The following is a 25,142-nucleotide window of genomic DNA, read 5'->3' on the forward strand; positions in this document are numbered from 1 at the left end:
CCATAGAGAAGCATGCATATCACAAAGTTTTTCAACTGGCACAGGCTAGGAGCCAAATACAGATGGATGTGAGCTGTCAGATTCCATAGAGAAGCATGCATATCACAAAGTTTTTTTAATTAAAGGAAAATATGCATGAAATCGTTTTACACCGTGTGTGGCTTTGGCTTTGATAGTTGAGTCGATTTCTCAACTCCCACAGATGAATGAAAATACAGGATACTGTGAAACACTATCTGAGAAATTTGATTTCCTCTTGAGTTGTAACTTAGGCAAATCAGATATATTAAAATAGTAAATTTGGTGGCCAGGTTGGTTCAGTGGGTAGAGCAGGCACACATGTACTGAGAAGTTTATGCCTCGACGCTGAGGTCGAGGGTTCGAATCCGACCTGTGACGATTTTCTGCATATCTTCCCCCCCCTCCTCTTTCTCACCTAGATGTCCTGTCAAAAAAATGAAAGGCAGAAAAGCCCAAAAAAATAATCTTAAAAAAAAAAAAAGCTAATATATATGTATCATATAATTGTGTGTGTTTCACTATACCATCAATACCATAAGGACATCAGTTACTGCTCTCACCGGTGTCACACTTATGTAGTTATGTACACACTGCATTATCAGCTTGTTGGTTAAATAGACTTTCTTCTTTCTCTGTTGTATTGCCATAGCTTTTATATGTCAGTCTCTGACTAATAATTAATACTAATTAGTAATTGTGCTTCTAGGTAATAAAATGTGTACGTGTACTGTACGTATGAGCTTGGAAGGAATATGCAAAGCAGTGAATTAAACATTACACTATGAATAACACAACAATATAAAAGCCTTAACTGTGAAAAGGCACTGCTGAAATGTTAGGAAAGAAAATAGGAGGTGATGAGAAAATTGGAGATGATGAGAAAATTGTTGAGATCATTAATGAGCGAGGGGACAGTTAGTGTTTTATAATGCATTGTTATAATCAGCCATATTAGTCAAAGAGCTCAGCCAGATCATCCCTGATGTAATTGGAAATCATGACAATGCCCCTATACTTAAATTGGGTATGATGTGAAATCTATTCACCCCCAATTTTAATTCAAGAAGCATACCGTGCCTCTTCCATATCTTATTTATTTCCTGTACATTTTATTTTTACATACTATTATTTGTACTCATATATTACATAATTACATGCAAGTTAGAAGCCTGAATATCCTGGGACACACTTGTGTTTTGGGGAAAACCCAGCAGCTGCTCGAGGGGTGCTTGCTTCTAAAGTTGAGATTAAGTTCTGAATAATGATGCATGGGTTGATCCTCATTGTGTTGCAGTGTGTTAAATGTCTCCGGTGTAGAGCACCTGCCACCTCGTCCACTGGATATGGTCATTATAAGGGGGCTTCTCAAATGCTTCAGGTTACCTGCACAAGAGCTCAGCAGATCTGCGGCATTAAAGTGTGATTTACATCCAGACCTGAGCTCAGAATTCAGACATTTGGTGGCTCATGAGGTGGAAATCTAAAGTCACGCTGGAGCTTTTCTTAAGCCTTAACCACAGGAAATGTAGCCACGCCAGAGCCAGAGCCAAACTGCCCGGTTCAGATTACATATGTCTGCTGCTGCTGCTGAATCCGACCACATCAGAGCAGTGTCTAACCCCCACTCAACTGCCTCCATACTCATCCTTTGTGGGCCCCAAGTTTTGAGTCCATGATTCAGAATATACAGTACATTTCCCTTTTGTAATGCCACCTGTCTGAAGCTGGAGCGCTGGAGCAGAGAATTAATAAAGGCTGGACATGCATTAAATGGCTGCATTACAGTTGCATTTCAACATGGCTTAGTTTGTCATCACACAGTAACAATAACTGCCTTTATTGTGATGAACAATAAAATCCACACTGTCAAGCTGGCAGGCATGTTACAGAGCCTCGGTATATGTTTGAGTGTGTGTAATGTGAGTCTGGATTCCTGTTGCCATGCTGTATAGCAGTTGAGCTCTGAAACCTAGACAGAAGCGTGTTGGGACAAGTTTGATAAGGGCTGGAGTCACTGTGCCTGACACACAACACTCCCACTAAGGACACACCACTGCCATTTCTTCATGGCATGCGGCACAAAGTTAAACACAGTGACATCCAAAGGGAATACTGGAGCTCTCGTAGCTCTTTCACAATCCCCGCTGAGGTATTTGAGTGCAGACAGAGACGAAAACACAGTTAATCTCATTCATTATGATGTTACATAGCAGCGGGTGATTGATTCCATAATGTGATATGTACGATGCGCTGAGCGAATTTCTTCGTCTAGACGGAGAGGGAAGAAGAAAACACAGACATGGGTTCAGAGAGATCGCACTGTTGCCAACATGCTGCCACTCATGTTTTAGCATCTGACACCTGAAGCGATCCTTTTACAGTATGAATGAACACAGGTGTTTGTGTTTGAAAAAAAAAATGAATCACCGCCCAATGAAATCATCCAAATAGTGTAACACCATCACCTAGTACATTTTAAAAAAGCAACAATCACATATTTAAATAGCTCCACCTGAGTGTGTGGAGAGGGCCATTAAACCCAGAAGAAGTTTATGAAAACGTACAGCGGGCTCTGAAGTGTGCTGCTGAATTGTCGTCTTTGTGAGTTTAATCTAGGCTGGATTTTGCCAGCCGGGGAGCGAAACAGACAGAGGCTGTGTTTGACTTGGTTGCTTGCCCATTTGGGCTCTATTCACATGTATGGCGCCATGCTTATACTACACAGGCAAGCCTGTATGCAGCGGGGAGGCCAGGACAGTCACAGGGAGAGTGGCAGGGGCCCTGAGTGGTGCTGGGTGGGTCGGCTTGTGCGGATGTGGACTTTACTTCAGGTGTGAGGAGATTGTTGTTCCATGTTCTAAACTGGCTGATACCAGTGGACTTTTAAAACAGAAAAGCACAAGTTTTAGTTACTTACTACCGTAATTACTGGGTAGCTCACTGGGTAGAGCGTGCCCCCATGTATAGAGGATTAGTCCTCGACGCAGCGGCCACAGGTTCAATCCCGAACTGCGGCCCTTAGCTGCATGCCATTCCCCCTCTCTCTCCCCTTTCATGTCTAAGCTATCCTATCAAATAAGATGCCAAAAAGAATCATCTCAAAAACACACACAACCAGCCTATATGCAAAAGGAAATTATGTACATGTTTATTTGCATATAGAGCGGGGAAGTGAGATCCTATCACAACTGGGCACTCGGGACGCATTTGAAGACACATTCTACTGCCAGGTGAAAACCCACATGCTTAGAGCTGTCCACTTGGTTGGATCACTCAGGACAGATGTTAAAAGCAGGTCAAAACTGAGTGATTTGAGTGATCGGATCTCAATGCGTCACACCTGTACTTAGAGCTGTCCGCTTGTGATCCGATCACTTAGATTGGATTTTAATATGAAGTGAAAATGGGGCCTAGGTCACTCATATGTATTCAAGCTAAAATCTCTTTTTGTCCCTGGAGGAGGTGACACTTTTAGGAGACCTGCTGAGAGGCCTTCCTGTGGCTGGAGCTAGGGGTTATGTGGTGGGGGTGGGGGAGCAGAAATTAGCATTCTCCAACCAGGAAAACAACTTGTCCCTTTCTATCTCTCCTCTGTAGTTTTCTGCAAAATGGCACAGGCTCCCTCTTGCCCAGTAAACTTGGCACCTGTGTGACCAGCAACAGCAGAAGAGTTGTTCTAGTGCAGGGTGCGTCTAAAAAACACTATTTTTGTAAGCCCTCCCACAGCACTCTTTCTTCCACTCGTGCTCTCCTTACTCAGTTCATAGGCATTCCAATGGTATTTATATTTCCCTCCAGAGCAGGGGGAAGTTGACAAGCGTTCACACAGACATTGGATTCAGCTCAGCAAGGTGGGCCGTTCTCCAACTGCTCCCTTCCCATTGGCCTCCCTGTGGTCACATGAGGCTTAAGGGTTGGCTCTCCTCCCCCTAGGCTCTGCTCTGCCGTCCTTCTCAGCTCACTTTAGGCTTTTTGCGCCTGTACGTGAAGTTTTCTGTTGAGGGGAGAGTGTGTGGGTGAGTGTGTATCAGCCAGCAGTCAGGGGCTTGTTTGGGGTACAGTGTTTCAGTTATGTTTCGGGAGCTCCCAGAGTCCACAGGCAGCGAGTGTCTTGGGAGTATGACTCCAGAGACTCAGGATTTCTACCTGAGAATGGACCATCACCACAGACGCTCTGGGTACAGGCTGGGCAGGATCATCGCCAGGCAGCAGCTCCTCAAGAAGATCGCCGGAGGTAGGAGAGGTGTTTGGATAGAAGTGACAGTTCAGACTGTTGTCTGACTCTTAGAAATCAGACTTTTATTTTTAGCTTTGGCTGAAGAGCCAGCTGTTAAGTATTCTGTTGAAATGAATCCTTCTTTTTCATAACTCCCGGAATGCTCGGAGTAACAGCTCAGCAAGCTGGTAGTCAAAACATGTAATGAAAAAGATACGACACGTACAGTACGTATGAATATGACAAGACAGGATAACCTGGTGGCAAGTGAGCAAGGGCATCGTTGTGTTTGTTTGGGATCAGCTGATTGTCTTTGTCAAATGTCAGTTCATATCTCTGGCTTTTTTTTCTTTTTGCACTTGTTTCCAGATAAAAGTGGGATTCAATCAAACTAATCTTTGGAAGACAAATGTAGTGGTAACAAAGTGTGTGTGTTTGTGCGTGTGCCTCTGCAGACAAAGCCAAACTTGACCTTCAGCCAATAGGCAGTCCAGGGTGCAGGGTGTGGTGAATAATTAGTATTGACTGACTATAAAGAACAGCGACAGGTGATAAGCTATAGTATCAGTTACGTAACAAGAGGTAAGCCCACAGTGTAAACAAGAGATATCAATGAATGTCTTGGCTGACAGTTTTACAAGCCCTCAGCTCATTTGTGGACTGCTGTATGCAGCCAGGAGAGCAATAGTGGTGCCTGACCCCCCTCCCATTCATCTTTCTCAAAGGCCTGTAACCTCTCGCCTTTGCTTTTACCTGGAGATTTAAGGTCCCCAGGCCAGGGAGGGGGCAGGGCAACATAACAATAGAGAGGAGAGGACAAAGCTACATCCGTATCGACTTCTAAAAAGCTTTTAATGACACGTGTCTTTAGAATGGCATTTTTAATAAATGTCCCATAGTTATGTGTCTATGTGCATAGTTTGTTCATGTGCAAATGTGTGGCGAAGCATGTGTACAAAGCATGCTTGTATGGGTATATGTAATGTGCACCTATTTGTGTGTATGCATACAGTATATTTATACACATTTATGTTTTCAAATTGGTTTCTATTGTCTTGCATGACTATTGTTATTCTATTATTGATATACGCTGCTCTGTTTTAATAATTATTTTTTCCTATTGCCTCATTTATCTGTTTTTATTGTCTTCTAAGGCACTTTTTAACATCTGTTTTGAAAAGTGATTTATCATTACATTTATTATTATTATTATTATTATGAAGCGCCACTATTCCTGCAAAGGGTGGCTGTGTTTTATAACAGAAGCAGCTTCATCGTCTTTAGTCATCAGATGGCAACCCACAGCACAGTTCTCTCATTCACTGTAACGAGAAGTGTGAGTCAGATAATGCAGCCACTTGTGTGGGCAATGTTTCCTGTATCACCACAGAGGACTGAGGCAGCGCATGAGGCTTTTGTTGTGATTATGAGGATGTGAAGGATACACAGCTTACTGTTGGATGGATGTGTGGAGATGTCCTGGAGCTGTGCGTATGTACGCTTGTTTTCGGGAGGAAATCTCCATGATCTTGTGTTTGCAGGCGTGTGCAGTCATGTAACCTGGCATGTGTTTTTTTTAGATTACAGATGTCTGCTTTGACAGCAAACCAACAATTTAGGTGATCTGTGTCAAGGACAGACAATATGTACAAATTCATGTTTGAAGTGGGTTTATGATGAAGCTATTTTAACAGCTTTTACTTGCACGTTTATTGTCAGGTGGGACTTTTTAAATACTTTTAAATAGTATGTGCTTTGATTTCACTGTAGTCTGGGTATATATTTACTTTTGACTCATTTGACAGTTTTAATTGCACAGTTTGGCATTTTCTGTGTGGATTCAAACTGCTTTCAAAATGACCAAAGATAACATTAACTTTGGAACTGGTTCTTCTTAGTATCATGTCCTCATGTCTCCTCCTGTTCGGATATCAAAGTGTCCTTGAGCAAGACACTGAACCCCACGTTGCTCCATACATAAATTAGCTTAATTATTAATATTCCACCTAATGTATTCAATCATCCTCCTCAACTTCCATTTAAAAAGCAATCTGTTTCAGCTAAAGATATGTATTAAAAATCACAACAATCCAATTGCTGCAAATGTAGAAAAATAATCTGTAGGAAAAAAAACAATGTACAGTATACAGTATGTGAAGAGGTGTATCGCATTCAGCCAGAGTGTACCAGATGTGTTGAATAAAATGTGAAATGTACCTACATTAACTAACAGAAAACAAAGGCTGCAAACCACAATGTTAAAGGAACACACCGACTTATTGGGACTTGTCTTATTCACCGTATCCCCCAGAGGTAGATAAGTCCACACATACCCTTCTCATCTCTGTGCATGTCTGACGCACCCACCTCTAGCTTAGCTTAGCACAGATCCTGGAGGTAACCGGCTCCATCTAGCCTAGCTTAGCACAGATCCTGGAGGTAACCGGCTCCATCTAGCCTACAGCTCCCAATAAGTGATTAGCGCAACACCTGAAAAGCACCGTTGTTACTCTCTGCTCCTCACCACGGGGCTGCTCAGGTGCTGCGAGCAAATCACTCCGCCCAAGTAGCAGAAGTAGCAGTGCTTTGCCTTCTGAGAATATAGTTCCCAGTATGTATACGGTTAGAAGATGGCTGTGTGTCATGTGACCTTGTTATTTGTACACGCTGTGACTATACAAATCACAACATGGAAATAGGAACATGTTGGCGTTATTTTGTCACTTATTGGGAGCAGTAGGCTAGTTGGAGCCGGTTACCTCCAGGATCTGTGCTAAGCTAGGCTAGATGGAGCCGGTTACCTCCAGGATCTGTGCTAAGCTAGGCTAGATGGAGCCGGTTACCTCCAGGATCTGTGCTAAGCTAGGCTAGCGGTGGGAGCGTAACAGAGTTACGACACGCACGGAGATGAGAAGGGTATTTATGGACTTATCTACCTCTGGGGGATACGGTGAATAAGACAAAGTCCCAATAAGTCGCCGTGTTCACTTTCCAGTGAATTGATCCTATGTAATATCAAGCAGTCTCATAAATAAAGTAAATCCAAACTTTACTAATGCTCCTTACACAAGGTGGATAATACAGTTACCTCCGAGATGTCTGTTTCTAAGAAGATAAAAGACAAAAGAAATAGTTTTACAACTATTTAATTGGTTGTCTTAAGTGCTATAATTATGCAATCTTAAGCAATCTTCTTGCCTAATTTTGGTAGTTTCAGTATTTTAATTCTGACTTGCCTTAAATGCCATAATTGTGCAATTTACTTGCACTATGGCAGTTTTTCTCATGAGCGCAGCATTCTAACCCTGTACTAATATCTTATTTCCTTTCAAACCTTATGTCTCACCTTGTGTGAGGCCTACATGTTTGAAATGCGAGGGATAACCGCGAGGTAGTATTTTTAGGGACTGCGGTGCAGAGCCACAGGATTGATCTTCTTGTGTTGCAGTGGCTCCTGCATTCCAGCTGGCCAGCCCTGTTGACATAGCAGGTTGAAAGTGAGAGGGGGCCATGGCGATGGGCAGAGTTCCTCATGTATTGTTTCACCCCAAATTCCAGGGAAGCCTGCGGGGTCTTAGTCATGTTTCCGATTTGATGGCCTTTCAAAGCCACCAGAGCTATGTGTGTGTGGGTTCTCGTCAGTCCACTGTGATTAGCTACTGACAAAGCACCAGGACAGACTGAAGACCCACACGTCCCTGTTGTCTGACCAGTATATCTCATCAGCTTGGAGAGCCGGTGGATAGAAATGCATAGCTGTGTGATCTAAGATGAGAAGAAATAGGTTTTTGAGTGCTGCACACTGGTATTGTTTTGCAAGGGAAAGGGCCTGTTTTCATTGTGGAGGAATGTGTCTCCTTTCATGAAAGTATTCCTTGGATATTGGAGGATTATTATTCCATATTCCATCACTCTGGAAGAACTGCTGTTTGTGCAGCTTTCTGCTCTGTCTGCCTCGATTCTTCTCTGCTCGGCCCAAACTTAAGTCCAGATTCTCAGGATTTCCACATTTAGTGTTGCTTCTCATGCATTTAACCTACCGCATGTGTCCAATATACCCTTAATTTACACATAGCCTTCATACTGTCGAACACAGGCCATCATTTGTTAGTCAATGAGATATTCATGCCATCACTGAGAAAACATTTCTTTATTAGTTTGCCCACATTTTTATCAAATCACTGTAGTTTTTCAAAATAGATAGAAAGTTACAGTGTACGCTGCTTGTGCATATGGCTTTTAAAAAGATTGTATTTGTATTATTCAGGTCTCATAGGAGACATTGTTTGTTCTTCTGTAGGTGTATGGAATACGTGGAATATCAACGTATATTGAGATGTACTGAGGTGTGTTTCATACCTGAAACGTCTTGACTGATTTAACATTGATTTTAGCAAATGCCAGAATGAATAATTCACCATCTCATAGTATTATGTCCACATATAGTTTAGAACTCAAATATTTATTGCATGATGCAGATGATGGTTGTCAGCTGTTTCCCTTGTGCACCGAGCTGGACTGTAGTGAAAACCAGACTACTCACAGATGGTTCACTTCTGTAGAAGTGTTCCTGTTTAGGCACAGAAGAGTCCTGTAAACTTCATCTGGGCTTCTGCGGAAACCCTGAGCAGCTGGATGCTTCACCGTGACTAAAAGCTTCCTGGCTGTTCTTTTCCCTTTTGAGGAGCTGTTGTGTTTCAGACAAGAAGCTCTGTCCAGTGTGACCCCTCCATGGCCCTTCTTCATGGCTTATTGACCCTGGTGCAGCCGGCAGGCTCCGGTCTCTGCCCTGGAAAGGCCTTCAGTGCATTCTGCTGTGGTTGAGGACATTGTGCCTCTCCTGTCAAATGACACAAGTTATTGCGTGGCAGCTGTGTGCTTATCATGAATCTGTCTGTGTCCTCAAAGCGTGCCTTTTATTTGGCTGTCATGGCTGAAATACTTGTGTCTTTCAAGATAGCATGCTGTCAGACAGCCATGTTTGTTCTCCTGCTGCAATGTATTAGTGTTTATACTGCACAGTGCCATCTTACATTGTTGTTTGCTCAGCTCTAAAGTACATAGCTGCTTTATATCGTGGTTAAGACAAGTTTAATGACAAAGTTTGAATCTCCTGAAAAGTTTAAATGCACTTTATCAAGATACTCATCAAGAAGCAAAACTCTTTCCGAGCAGGATAATAGTGTGTTAACACAGATTTTAAAGGACAGGAACACTTCAGCTTGTTAAGAGGACAAGCTCTACCCTCCTTCTGTTCCTCTTCTGACCAGCAGATGGATAATTGTTAGGGACCCGCTCTGAAGGGGTGGGTGGGGGTTTAATGGTTCTGTCTTTTGAGAAGTTGTAACAGTAAAAAAAGGCACTTCAAGGTGAGGAATCTAGTCAGCCTCTGTCCTCTCCCACTCAACACTCCTCTCTCCAAAGCACTGAATTATTCATCACTGGTCTGCTTCAACATGGGGTGCGTTTGATCAACTGTGTGTGAAACAAATGCAACTGCTCCTTCATTCCAAAGGGAGTTTGATGATAAGTGAAGATGTAGCTCTATGCAATGTTTACTTAGTACACACAAACCTGGTCGATCTTTTATTCATAAACCCCTCTGTTGTAGATGTGATTGCTATGCAGATTTTGTTTGCTACCTTCAGGGGGGCAGTAAATAATACTGCCAGGGAGCCAGTGGGATTAGCTGGTGGTTTACATCCAGCACTACCGTCATCGCATTTCAACTAATTAAATTTATGGCTTGTTCTCTTGTTTTGTGCTTAAATTATACAACCATTCTGTTGAACAGGTGCTAAATATGTATTATCTCAATGTACACTATTCTCCAACAATGCAATGTACAAAGGAAGCTGCTCACAGCTGTAAAAACACAAAATAATTGTGAGTGGTGGTGAGACAGCTTGGAAAACATAAAGAAGGCATAAGACTTTGCTCTCTCTGTTTGAAGTTTAATTGGCCGTGAAGTTTCAGTTTGCCACCCAGCGTTGCATGTACTGTATCATTTCCTGTTAGTATTAAAGGGAAAAGTATGTATGCTACAGCAGTACAGCTAGGACAATACATAATGCAAAGATTTAGTATGTAGCATAATTGGGGGCATGCCAATGTTTGCATGTTGTCCTCGTGTAATTGCCATGTGTGTTTGTGTGTGTGTGTGTGTGTGTGTGTGTGTGTGTGTGTGTGTGTGTGTGTGTGTGTGTGTGAATGGAGAATAGAATAGATAAATTCATGCCTATCATTACAGTTGAGTCCTGATCACTTATATTGTAAATCCTAATTCACAAATTCTTTGACTAAAGTAGCAATATGTAGCAATTACAGATCCAACTTTCTCTTAAATTATTTCTGCAACGTAGGAAAGCTTTTTGGCACACCTCTTTTATCGGGCAGCAGATCAAAACATTTTAGAGAAAATCACGCACACTGACCATTACACAAGCAATAATTTATTTAGAAGAAAAATACAACTTTTCAGTCTCAGACTTTCATCAGGTAAATTCCTGAATTCCTTGAATTTACCTGATGAAGGTCTGAGACCGAAACGTTTCATTTTTCTTCTAAATAAATTATTGCTTGCGTAATTGTCGGTGTGCGGGATTTTCTCTAAAATCTTAAATTATTTCTGAAATGCTTGAGAATGCCTTTTAAAAATGTATTTAACAGATACTGTACATGACATATTGATATTGTAAGGAGTTGTTTTGGTTATTTTGAGATCTGTTCCAGCCCTAATTGGCTGAGCAGGGAAAAAAAAGATATCTAGTTAAATCTAAATGACAAAAAAAAAAAACATTTTAGCTCAACATTTTATTCCTGATACATCTGTATATATAAGTTATTAATGGATTTGTCTACAGCTCCGAGTGCTTACTTACATCCCAAAATTCTGTCACCAACTGTTTCCAAAGCCAACGTGTACCGACAGTTTGTTGGCAGCTGTTGGTAATTCCCCAGCCTCCTGATGATAAAGAACCAATAAATGATTCAAGAATTTACGTAACGGTCGTAACTGTAACTGACTCAATCCAACCAACCTCTGGTAAATAAAGGTCACATTCACACAGCTCTTATGTTGATTCCCACTTTTGCCTGTAGGTGGCAAGCTGAGCTCATATCGTGCCTGTAAAGTTTCTGCTGTGCAGGAATCAGTGGCGTTTCTACACAGTCAGAGTAGCTGACAGCTGGCACATGTGCAGGGCTAATCATTTACTCAGAGATTTGAGAAATGCCTCAGCTGCACTGTAACAGGAACAGAAAGTCACATATTAACAGAGCCATGGTGGAAAACGTCTCATGTTCTCAGCTCTTTTACATTCCACGGATTAGAAATTGCTAATTCACTGAAAAAAAGCCTTGTTACCCTACATACAGCAAAGAGTACACTAAATATGTGTTTGATCCAAATAATCACTTCTCAGTCATAAGAAAGCTGCAGCTAATTAGCCTTGGATAAATGAACCATGTATAGAGATATTAGTATTCTCAGTTTACATTTACATTTTGGAGTTTTACAAAATGATCCAAATTACAAAAACAAGTTTTTGAAACCGTAGCGATAACTGTCACGTGCTCCAAATTGATTTGTTTGGATTAGATAACTGCTATTTCAGGCTTCACTTAAAAGCATTACATTCTTGACATAGTGGTTGTTGCGCCTCACATTGGACCATGTGTATCTTTCGTTGTACCTTTCCCCCTCATCTGCATGCAAACCATGCCAGCGTTCAGCACTTGGCTGCCCTCCTGTGGTTGAAATGTACATCACATGTCATTAGCTGGAAAAACTGACAGGCAGCATGCACGCAGACCACAGACATTCAGCCGCTGTCTCTTCGCTTTATAGGCCTTTCAGCCGGGGAGGGACTGTCTGAACACAGCCTGTCATTGATGGCCACGCATGACAAACGGCCCTACATTTACTATTAGTGCTCTCTCTGCGTGAGGGAGAGACTCTGTGCGTGCTCTGATAAAGCAGAACAACCACTTGGCTCTTTTATTGGGTATCATTCTCGACACGCTGCACCTCATCATACATAAGGACGCGCGCTGACAGTATCATCGTCTGCGCTGCGCCTCACGGGGCTGTTGCATGAGTGCCGCGAGGCTCCTCAGGCAGTCTTATGGCCGTCCACTTTGATGTCGTTAATTAGGACCAGCGTCCCGAGTGTTGGCTCCATGCTTTTATTGTGGAGGTCCCCGAGAGGGCTTTCTCACGGTGGGGGCCCTTGTTCTGACATTGGCCCCCTCTCTACCCTCTGACTCTTTGAGGCCATTCCCAGAGAAGGAGGGAACCCCACGTAGTCCCCTCTGGGATCCAGTCCAAATGAGAGGGAGGTGGACCTAATGCAGCTCTGCAGGATTCCACTTCTGAAGAGTTTCTTCCCAATGTTTTCCTTCTCCTCTTTTACCCGGTTCCTGTACTTCACTGAGCTGTGGTCACACATGAAACCTCACTTATTAGTGTACAGTATCTTTGTACTTATTAGCATCTGCTAAACTTAAAAGTTCTTCCATCATGAGACGTTTGATTTGTGCGTGTGCCAGGACTCACGGAACATGTGTTGATAACTTTCCAGTCAGGCTTTTTTCCTTGTCGGAGTCGAGATTTTAGTTCAGCTGGCTGAGTGTTTGTCAGTAATTCATGGTCGTCTCCCTTTAGTTGTGTTATACAGCGCTCTCAGAAAACCAAATGACAGTGTTTATATAGGCTATCAAAGGGAAGGAAGAATTACAGCCACACAACCGTATATTACGAGAAAACAGCATGACATGGCAAGGCATGCAGCCTACTGTGCTTTACATAAAACAGGACATGTATGGACTTCAAATCAGGACGCACACACAAACACACACCTCTAGGAAGTTGTGGTAAATGTTGGTAGGACTAAGCAGTTAACGGCATGACCACATGGGACACTGTAGGAGGAGGGAGGAGAAAGAGGGAAGTTGAGAGCTTCAAGGGAATGTTTTAGTGGACAAAAAATGAAGCTGGGGGAAAGTTGAACTTTCCTGTTCTGAAGTCTCTTTTTAGGCCTTACATTTGGACTGGGGGCAGCACAAATGCTCACAGATACAATACCTCTCCTAATCTGTTACATCAGGCTGTCTTACTGTTTATATGCTTCCTGGGAAGATTTGTCATGCTATTATTAACTCTGAGGAGCTCACTTTAATAAAAATAAAATCAGCGTTTCTGAGAGAAGAACACTGTTGAATATCATCACAGATAGCTAGCCCTTGATGTGTGTTATCACTGACCAGCCTGCATTAGTCATCCAGCACTGTGTTATTTATCAATCTGTGGATAGACTGAATAACCCCGACAACCCTGACAACTCGCACAATGATTACTCTACAAAGATCAACACTGGGTTGAGGAAATAGTCCAGGGTTTCGGGGAGGTATGCCTGGATGAAATGAAAAAGGAAATCTCCGAAAGCCAAAGTTGATGTTTTTATCACCAAAGAAAGCAAATCCTTCATAAAGGCCTCCAAGATGGTTGTCAAAACACTTAAACGTGCGTGGGAACATGGCTGCAGTCCAGTGTCTGGAAGTGTTTAGCTTGTGCGTCGTGCCTTGGAAGTCACTGTAGTATGTATTTCACAGAAAGTTCTGCTGAGTGATCTCTGCTCTGTTCAGAGTTGCTGGCAGTAAAGCGGAGGTACTTGGGGATCTGGAAATTGCAGAGATGCCCTCCTTCCTAGAGGTTTGGGGTCAGAGGCCTCTTTTCTAGTACTAGTAAGGACACTTCTGCTGGAAGTCGCGTGCCTAAGTGTCCTGTTGGTGTGTCCGCAGCGGAAGCAGGAGAACACCTCTCAGCGAAGCCGTAGTTCACTCGACACTAGCCTTGGTTTTTGCTGTTTGCTGAGAGACCCTGGGGAATCAACATGTGGTTGTTAGACAATTTTTTCAAAACTGAGTGAATGTGAGACGCTGTAACGAGTTGGATGAAAACACCACAGAGCTAACAGTTTGAACTTTGAAGCCTTGGCTTGTTCAGAGGCCACGCAGCCCACACATCAGAGCCCATTATTTGTCTTCTGGCCGTGACAACCAACCAGATTCAGTGTGCTATCATTTTGCAGATTGGGTCTGGGAGCATTTGTAAAATGCTTCACTGAAACGCTATTTGTGTGACTCTCTGATAATCTTTTCCCATTTCTCTCCCAGGCTGTTATTTGGTGACTTGGAACACATGTAATGGCTGCTTTTGGAAACAACTTAAAGTGATTTTCCATAGTTTTAAAAAATGTTTACAAGATCATGCTGTCCCCACGTGGTTTTTACCCTCCTTTAAGCAGTGATCCATCACGATGTTGTGTTCACAGGCACGACTGTGTGAAAGAAATGAACCCACTTTGGCTTTTAATATTAGACTACCACTAACAAACACTGCTCAGGAATAAGGGAAAATCACCGTGTAGGTATTTAAATGTTGTGACAGTGCATTGTATTATCATGAGTAACATGTGACTGGTATTTCCAGACCTGAGAGAGAGAGAGAGAGACGAAAAGAGAGACGGGAGAGAGAGAGTTGATGGGTTGTTACCCCTGAAGATGAAAGAACCTTCTCTCTGGGTGTCCTTCAGAGGTGAAGGAGAGTGTTACCACAGCTGTGCTGCTCTTGTTTAAATTCAATACAGGACCTCAAGAGAAAAAAAACACTGTTCAGATGACTTTTGACCCAGCAGGCTTTGGAAAAGGTCAGCAACAGCAGCTCTCTGGCTCACATTGTTGTGTTATTTACTTTCAGAATCAATAAGTTGTTGCTGCCAGGGTGTATATCCGCTTTGAAGTGAAAGGTGAAGAGACAATCTTTCATTAAAAAATACTAAGATTCTTTAAACCAGACCATGTGTAACCTGCGATCTGTCGTTGAACAGAGAAGAAGAACTGAAGAGCAAATTAAGATAATATGTGCTATGAGGGTATTGTCCATTAATCTGTCGACCATTTTCTCGATAAATCGATCAGTTGTTTGGTCTATAAAATGTCAGAAAATGTCGATCTGTGTTTCTCAAAGCCCAAGATGGCGTCCTCAAGTGTCTTGTTTTGTCCACAACTCAAAGATATGAGAAGAAATGAGAAAATATTCACATTTAAGAAGCTGGAATCAGAGAATTCTTACTTTTTATTTTAAATAAGAAATTACTCCAAATCCATTGTCAAAATAGTTGCCGATTAATTTTATAGTTGACAATTAATCGATTACTCTTTGCGGCTCTGTGTGCAATATCTAAAAGGCAGATGTGTGATGTATGAAGAGGCTCTTAATTAAAGAATCTTGGATGTCTGTGAAACCCTGACCTACGCAGCTTCAGAATGCTAATGCCTTCTTGGCACTGGCTTCTCCGGGGCTGGCACTGCATTTGTCCTCAGGTCCCCGTCCTCCAGGAGGCATTGATGTCTGCTTTGTATATCCACTTGTTACTGGAGACCTGTGGTCCACTGAAAGGATCTCTCCACAGGTCACTGTGGACCACAGGGCAAAAGCAGGCCCAGGATTTGCGAACTCATTTGTATTTGAGGAAATTTTACTTTGGTGTCTTAGCAACGCTGCCCTAGAGCTGATCATTTTAAACCTGCATCCCATGTCGACTGCAGGATAACAGGTCCCCTGTGTGCCCCACAGGATCAAATGAGGGGGCTGGAAGTCCGTGGGTGATTCAACACCAGCACTCTGTAATTACTCGGCCAGCTCATGTGCCAATCACTGCGTCAAGAGTAAAGTCCCATCCACAAAGGCACTGTGTTGTTACTCACCTCCGTAGACAGATAATCTCTTAGATTTGGCTATTGTCCTTTGTCTCAACACCTTGCCGGGGATGACGGGGAAGCTGTGAACCGAAGACGTGTTGTGATATTAGCGAGTGGCACCTCCTGTTACGCTGACGACTGTGGCATATTGTGCCGAGGATGTGGGAGTCTCAGGGACACGTAGCTTTGTTAATTAAAACCCACTCTTGAAAAAAGGCAGGCTTTATTCCCACGACATTAGGGTGAATTACATGGGGCACTGCAATATTAATCCACCTTGTGCATTGCCAGCATTCCCCTTAGAGGACCTGCACTCTTACAAATAGAGAACGGATCTCCTGTGGCTCCCTGATCAACAATAATGTTGCCTCTCGTCTTTTCGTTCGTCATTATTTGTGCTTCCTGTTTGCTCCCCTATACATACTTACAAACTGTGAGACAGAGGGAAATGTTATGCTATTTTGGGCATGATACGTCAGATGTGATGTGGTTTTTGGGCAGACAGTGTGTTTCCCCTGGCTTTCTGTCTCAGCTTACTTTTACAGTAAGGCTGACTGCTCATTGTGAGTGGGTGTCTGTATGCAATTAGCATCATAAAGGGGAAGAGAGGCCTCTCCTCCATGCCTCCCAGCGTGACGACACCTCTCTGCCAACCAACCAACCCACTAGTGGAATCTTTTTTTTCCCCATATTGCTGGCTCGCTCTGTCTTTCTCCAGGTGTTTTTGATACAGACAATCTCAACAATCTCAGCACTCTGTGACAGTCTGTGTGTTTTTTGACTGATATATTTGGCTGGCTTGTCTGGATGATTCAGTCAGTCGTCTCTGCAGCAGTGCGGTGTGGGGGAGGAATGGACGCATTTGTAACGGTCTCCACTGTTAGTACTTATACATTTAGGCAGTTTGTTTTAGAGTGCTTTTAAAGCTCAGATACTTACTGAGTGTATTTATTGTTAAATGGTTTGTTAAGGTGACTAAAGTGGACTGCCTGCGTCATTCTGTCTGTGCTTGCAGCTTGCTACCCAGGCCTGGCCCCAGTGGCTCCGAAGACTTGTGTTTTACAAGAGGAAATGGCAGAAACGTGACAAAGCGGCAGGCGCAGTAGAAACAGGCTACATATGGAATAGTAATTACCCTTAAAGAAATTATGGATGGAAGTGATGTCTTATGTAATCATAGCCCCATGGCAAATCCCAGTAATTTAAAGTGCTCCTCATTTTATCCACACATTTAAACTAATAGGTTTTCCTTATGCATCATCATAGATTTTTTTTATAATATTAAATTGGGCAGTTAAATAGATAAATTTGAGAAAACATCGGTTTGCTTATATGCTTATTTTAATTACATTTTTTCTTCTCGTATTTTCTTATATTTTACCTTCTTTTTTTCCTTCTATCAATTTACATTGTAAGCTTGGATGGATAGTGAAACTAGAAATATTTTAGTGTAAATAAGAAATGAATTACTTAAGAATATCATTATGTGATATACAGTATCTCACAAAAGTGAGTACACCCCCTCACATTTTAGTAAATATTTCATTATATCTTTTAATGGGACAACACTGAAGAAATGACACTTTGCTACAATGTAAAGTATTAAGTTTACAGCTTGTATATTAATATACTATTTTAATTCCAAAGGCCAAGGGAACTTTATCAGGATGCATAGTATCCTGATCCATGAAATAACTGGCCTTTAAAAATAAAAATCTGCCTGCCTTTATGGGAATTTAACATAGGGGTGGACTGACTTTAGTTGCCAGCGGTTTAGACATTAATGGCTGTATGTTTAGTTATTTTGAGGGGACAGAAACTTAATACTTTACATTGTAGCAAAGTGACATTTCTTCAGTGTTGTCCCATTAAAAGATATAATGAAATATTTACTAAAATGTAAGGGGTGTACTCACTTTTGTGAGATATTGTATATTATTTTATATAATTACAATTACTCATTACTTATTAGCAACAGAGTTTCTTTCATTAACTATATACATGGAAATATTTTCAGATATTCTTGAAATAAGTTATTCTTTGTTTTGTGTCAAATGACACAGCAGCACTGTCACTGTCTTAGGTGACACAGATCACACAATTCCTCTCATTCATTGATTTGGCCTCAGACAAAGAGGCTGAGACGGAGGTGAAACAGACGAATATATCACCCCGATGATGTTAGTGTAGAGTCTTGTGAGCTGAGTGCCTCAGCATGATTCACCGCTGCTGATTGCTGACGGTTTATGTCATGGTTTTCCCCCAGTTCGGCTGCCATGATTTTCCATTTCATTGACCTGCTGGAACAACATCTGGACTCTTCAAAAAAAAACACGCTTCCCTTTTGTTTGTTTAAATGAAACATTTCCCATGTGAGCGTTGACACTTCTTGGATGAAATTGTGAAAGATTGTAAATGCCGACATCGTGCAACCTGGCTAAAACGACTGGGAACAAAGAGATATATCAGGAAATGGTAGTAAATTCATCACGTTTAAAAACAGCGTCTTGAAATTAAAGAAGAGCCCCGGGATTCAGAGGAAGCTTAGATCTTTGCCAAAAATGTGCTGAGTGGGCTATAACAGCGAGTTGTCGTGGGCAGAGCTGGGTAGGACTGTCGGGCACAAGAAGCTGAAGGGGGAGGGTGAGGGGGGTGAATGTTAGGGAGCCTGCCACAGAAAGGGGTGGGTTGAAGGAGAAATTTAGTATCGGGACAGGCACATGGTAGGTTGGGGGTAGATGGAAAGAGAAAGGGGAAAGAAGGAGCTGTGGATCTGAGTTCAAACTGCAAGCTGTGTTCAGAGAGAGAGCAGGAATGGGGCTCAGCGTGGGAATGAAGATGCTCTGACATGTTGAGAGACAGTCTTAAGACGGATATATGAACCACTTTGGCTGTATGATGAAAATATCCCGTAAGTACACAATAATGTATAACTGGAAATAAACTCTGGGGTTAGGTTATTGAAGGATTTTGGTGGTTGTTTTCATTCACCATAAACCTGAACGAATGAATTTGGTATTTGTCTTCTTTGCAAAAGAGTATGAATGGAAGAGTATAACTGTTAATCACGAACACAAATGCAGCTCAGGACAAAACATCATAAAATGCATGACAGTTTTAACCCATGTAGATGGCTGTAAATATTTTGTGAAAGAGTGGAATGTGAGCGAGCCTTTAAAAGTGTCATAATTCTGGCAGCGCGTGTGTCTGCTCAGCCCAAGCACTAGTGTCCAAGTGTGCCATATCTTTTCCTGCGGCACTTTGTAACATGTCATATCACAGCAATGAATTGCATAACCAATGTTCGCGATAGAGAACGCTGCATTAAGTGAATTGTAAAAGAAAGGAAGTCGCCCTTGCCACGGAAACTTTACTCATTCTGGGCCACTGTGTCACAGCCATACTGGGTTCCATCTCTTTGTGCAACTGTAATTTTATACTGTACACAGTTTTAAAGCGCTGGGTTGTGGAGAGCAAAACACAAGTTCACCCGACTTCTTTGGCATGATGCCCGCCCAGCCTTTATCCACAAGAGATTTCCTTAGAGAGAGGATGAGAGGACAGAATGTCTTGGTATCGTGTTACAGAATGCCAAACAGAGAGGAATTCCCAGCTCATGTTACTTGCTCCCAGTGGTCCAACCTGTGGCTGTGGGACACAAGAGGACCTGGCAGCGCCCTCACTATGGGCTGCAGCTGAATAATACAGTCCTGATATTATCCACCTGGGAGGGAGGCCCGGCTGCACAGAAAGCCTTTAGCTCCTGGTGATACAGGTGGGAACAGAGCAGAGGGGCTCCTGGCAGCGTTAACACATGTTGACTCAACTGCTGGTAAACAATAGAGCTTTTTTTGGTCATCCAAGGACACAGGGAACTGTTAATATTGATTCAGTCTTTGGTCAGCCTGAAGACCAAAGTCACTTTTCATTGATTTCCCTGTGAGTCCTGGATCAACAGTTTTTGAAAAACAGGTGATAGCAGTATCTTCACAGCAAGGTTACGGTTGCTGTAATTACACAGTATTGTGTGATGAATGGCGGCGTCTCATGTTTCAGCTGTAGTGTGACAGGCACAGACAGGGAGTGGAACTGAGACCTCAGATGTGTGGTGTGGTGGCGGGAGAGCAGTTTGTTTGTTACCCGTAGTTGCAGCTTACGTGTAACTTTTTTCGGATGTGATGTTTATATGCTGCTGAAATGTTTTTGCATTGTGGAACGCTGGCTGAGCCACAGCTGTGTGTATGAGAAGAGCAGGCAACGGGGACTGAATGAGCTGTGTGGCTTTTAAAGAAGCTGGAACTGGTAAGAGTATTTTCATGTTAGATTTAAAGTCTTGGTCTTATATTTTTTTATGTTAAGTGAGGCATGTAATTTACCACATAGGGATTTCTAATTCTTGATAATGTAGCTATAGAGTGACTCACTTTGGATAGTTAATGATGGAAATAAATGCTTGTGCATTTCGCTGCAGAAAACCCTGCTCACGTGTTTTAGGGTTTTTTTAATTTAAATTTTTTTTGTTAACTTATATTTTCATCATGAATTCATTTATTTGTTATTTTTTCTATTTATGGATTAATTGAATTTGGAATGGGATTCTTTTTGAAATGGCAGAAGTGCTATCTTTAAATGTAGTTTATTGTCATGGAGGACTGTGGTAACCTGAACATATTCACATTTGTAACTGAACAACAAAATGATCAATAAATGACAAAAATCATTCCTGATAATTTTCTGTCGATCGATTTGTGACTAATCATTTCAGCTCTACTGTTGTTACAATAAAGAAGGAAAACTGTTTTCACATTCAATATATTTAAAGAAATTTTGACATTACTGGTGTAAGAAATATGTAGTTGAAATATAAAGTTTGCTGGCCTCTTCCTTAATCCGATGCATTGTATTTATTAAACATAATGGTATATTTTCTTTCTAAAGTAAAACAGATTGTGTACTGTAGCACTGGTGTGTCAGACAGCATGTCTCACTGAGGCGGTAAATGGCACCCGACTCTATTAGCATTAATGGAAAGGTGCCAACAGTCTGTTTCCTTTGCTTGTCATCAGCGGCTCTGAAGCCTGCAGACGGCTAGTTCTGGAGGACTAGCTAGTGATCCAGACCACTGGCCTCGTTTTCTTTATCAGAAAAAGTCAATAGGACGGCTTGCTTGGACTCTAAGGAGTCACAGAGAGCTCTGCTAAAGATTATTTTCAACACATATATATATATATATATATATATATATATATATATATATATATATATATATATATATATACAGTACAGGCCAAAAGTTTGGAAACACCTTCTCATTCAATGTGTTTCTTTATTTTCATGACTATTTACATTGTAGATTCTCACTCAAGGCTTCAAAACTATGAATGTACTTAACAAAAAAGTGTGAAATAACTGAAAACATGTCTTATATTTTAGATTCCTCAAAGTAGCCACCCTTTGCTTTTTTGATAACTCTGCAAACCCTTGGTGTTCTCTCAATGAGCTTCATGAGGTAGTCACCTGAAATGGTTTTACCTTCACAGGTGTGCTTTGTCAGGGCTAATTAGTGGAATTTTTTCCCTTATTAAGAATCTCAAAACAGACCATAATGGCGGCTCGTTCAGAATACAATCTCATATTTTACGAAGATAGTTCACCGAAACGTGTTTCTGAAAACATTTTAAGCGAGAAATAGGCCGTGCATTTGCTGAATCTGTCTTCATTTCAGATCGACAAAGGTCAGTTAAGAAAAGATTTTTGTCAGATTTTGAGAGGCTCTAGTCACGCTCATCCCACTCGACATTTCCGGTAATTGGTCATTGGGTCCGACTGCCCGCTGGCCAATTCAACAAGTCAAATTGGCTCAAATGAAGGCCGACGGCACGGAACACACCAAAAAAAGACTCGGGTCACCAACCTCGCCAAACTGTCCGACGTCCGATAATCGGGTTGGTGTGTCAACGCCTTTAGACTATCAGCTCCACACAACTCTCTCTGTATTTCTCAGTATGGCTATGTTCAGAAGATTGTGGCGTCCAGCGACTTTCCCGCGCAGAAAGATAAGATAATGATTCTTCTGAAGAGCCCATCATGTTTTTTTAATCCTCCATGTCCTCCTTGGCTACTATCAACTGTGTGGAGGAGATGGTGCGCGATCACGTAAGGCTTGTATCATGTGGACGCGCCAACAGCGTTGTTGTCATTACTTAGAATTCCTCATGGGGGCGACAGAAACTATGCACTGTAGCTTTAATGTGGTTGGGTTTCATTTTTTAATCCCTGTTTTAATGCACACACTTTCTTGTGTTTCAGAAATTGAGGCGAAAGAGGCGTGTGACTGGCTGCGGGCAGCAGGATTTCCCCAGTATGCACAGCTCTTTGAAGGTAATAAAAGCACTCAGTGAACTCCCACACACATTCATCACAAAGGAGGAGGTGGGGGGGTTGTTTAGTTAAAAGATAGAGATTAATGAAGTAGCACACCAATAAAAGGGCTCTGTAATAAACAGCAATAAACTGCATTTTTATTTCAGCTTTTTATATCTGTTGTTTTCACATTCAAGCACTGTTGGTGCTTGAATGTGGGCTTTGTTTTAACATGATGGGTGAATAATGGCACACAGTGTCAGCTGGTCTGTCACCCTAGTCTCCAACACTGTACACAAAACCATGTATTCATGAGCTACATAGTGAGCCTCATTTACAGTACACAACTGTCCTCAGGAGGCCTCGGAGCCAGAGCTCCAGTCAGATCCCCAGACACCACAAAACAAGCGGAACATCAGCTGCTTTTAAAGTCTAATCTTTTCCAAGCTATGGTTACAACATAAACATGTCTTCTGTGCTTGAAGACTGAAGTCATGGGCAGAAATGTTTTTTTTATCTGAGCTTAAATTAGCTCTCCTCCCTCAGATCTTTGTGTCAAGGCTTTTCATGTGCTTTTGGCGCATTCATGTTCTCCTCAAATGGTCCAAGTTTCCGAGATCGGAAGTTGTTCTTCCGACTTCGGTGCGTTCACGTGTTCTCAAGTCAGAAATTTGCACTTTTGACTGTAACCATAACAACAAATATGGATGCTACGAAGAAGATGTGTAGACCGTTACTACTCAGAGAGTTCAAACTCAGTGTTGATAGTTTTTCACAGTATTTAGAAGACAATAATACTAAAATATTGCTTCAGCTAATGTACCTGACTTGTTATTAAAGTTTAAATACCGTACTTACATCAATAAATAACTTTTCTAAGTAGTCTAGGTCACTCTTTATTGACAACAACTAACAGTAATGCCATATAAAAAATTATATTTGAGCAAAAAGTTGATATAAAATAAGTGAATATATAAATCTAGTTTTGCCCCCTATGTCGACTTCATCTCGGCAAGTCGGAAACCAAAATCTTTCCTGAGTTTCCGAGTTGTTTTTCCAAATTCAGCATTCACATGCATTTTCCAACTCGGAATCTCGTTTTTCCAATTTGTTGGACACCACATGAACACAGCATACAGTGCAATATGCAGTGCCAGTCAAAAGTTTGGACACGCTTTCCCATTCAAATGAATGAGAAAACATGTCCAAATGTGTTTGCTCGGAAGTTCAAAACAAATCATGAAGGTGCTCTTTGGAAAGGGAACATAAAACAAGGAAAAAAGGTCCAAGGCACTCTTCTTAAAAAAATTAAAAAAGCCTTTATTTAAATGGCTAATTCAAATCGAAATCGTACATAAAAAAATAGAACTGGGCAGCATCCCACACGTATCGGCACAAAGCAGCCTTCTTTAGGGTGTCATACAGTATATGTATGACAGTTTTAACAGAGCTCAAGCAATGTGCACTGATAATGGCTGTCGGAGTGCAGAGCTTCACTCCTGATGCTTGGGATTAATGTATTAGAAAAGATGCTAATGATGAAATCTGTTATTAGGACGTAATCGTGTTTCAAAGTCTACAGCATGTTTGAATGTCTGCCCCCTTAAAGAACAGACCGAGCCTTGTTGAAATCTTAGTGTTCGCTGCTGCTTCTGCTTTTCATAAAAAGTTAACGACTCTACATGAAAGCAGGAGGAATGTTAGATTCAGAGGGTCTGGATTCAGTCTCTTAAGTTATGTAAGAAGAGGCCCATACCCAGAGAAAGACGTAATGCCTGCACATGCCTCATATCTCATTAGCATCACATACAAAAGTTTGATGGTCTCCCAGCATTCAATCTACTTCTGGAAAGAATGTGGTTTCCAGATCCTTCTTTCCATTTATTCAACCCATGAATGCTGTCTATAGAAGAACTACTTAAAACATCAAATCAGATTTCAACACTGCTACTTTCTCTAATCCTTGTGTTTTTTTCTTCAGATTCCCAGTTCCCCATTGACATTACTCCTGTGAAAAGAGATCATGACTTTCTGGACAAAGATCTCGTGGAACCTCTGTGCAGGTAACCAGACGTATGATTGACACCGACACTGGCTCATCCATGAGTCAATGCCACTAATCATTTCCTGAAGTGAATTATGTGAGAAGTAAACACACATCTCACATGTAGGGTTGGGTACCGAAACCCAGTTCCACTATGGAACCGGTTCCTACGCAACCGGTAGAAATCGGACCGGGTTAGAATGTTAAGTTTGGTTCATCATTTCGGTTCCACTTAATGTGTCAACTGAAATATTTTCCCTCTGTCGCTCTGAAACGGACGTAAAAATATCACACTTTCTCTGTAGTCTCCCGTTAGCTAGCTACCGTAAATGTAGGCTACTTTTACTCACCAAAACGGACATAAAAGTATATTACGGCTACCACATCTATAAAAGAGCCAATTTTCAGTTTTTCAAGAATCGGTTTAGGAATCGGAATCGTTTTAAAAGTACCGGTTCAGCATCGGAATTGTAAAAATCCAAACGATACCCAACCCTACTCACCTGTCATATTGGTAAAAGGATAATGTCATGTTATTTTTATTTTTTAATCTTGGCTATGAAGAATCTCATGAAGAAAGAATGTATCAAATCAGTCCATACAGACCTCCATCAGACCTGCATCTGTCAGGACTGAAATATTAGACTGACTGATTTAATAAACACTTTTTAACTAGGTGCGGGATCACCAGAGGCCCTACAATATGGTATAATTTATTCATTTATATTTATATAT

At 41.6% G+C, this 25,142-nt stretch overlaps 1 protein-coding gene across 7 annotated transcripts in view; it reads left to right on the plus strand.

Annotated features, from left to right (window-relative positions):
- stard13b (StAR related lipid transfer domain containing 13b) overlaps positions 1-25,142 on the plus strand; it is an 88,213-nt gene that overhangs the window by 51,898 nt on the left and 11,173 nt on the right. For 4 of the 7 annotated variants that reach the window (XM_028573151.1, XM_028573153.1, XM_028573150.1 and 1 more), the window contains 2 exons: positions 22,310-22,381; positions 24,345-24,426. In XM_028573151.1, coding sequence (XP_028428952.1) covers positions 22,310-22,381; positions 24,345-24,426 — 154 coding nt within the window. Of the gene's footprint in view, positions 1-4,013; positions 4,256-18,714; positions 18,912-20,119; positions 20,303-22,309; positions 22,382-24,344; positions 24,427-25,142 lie in introns of those variants that run through there. The other 3 variants (XM_028573154.1, XM_028573156.1, XM_028573157.1) reach the window with 3 other exon arrangements.

The sequence above is a fragment of the Perca flavescens genome, chromosome 3 (genome assembly GCF_004354835.1).
Source record: "Perca flavescens isolate YP-PL-M2 chromosome 3, PFLA_1.0, whole genome shotgun sequence".
NCBI lineage: Eukaryota > Metazoa > Chordata > Actinopteri > Perciformes > Percidae > Perca > Perca flavescens.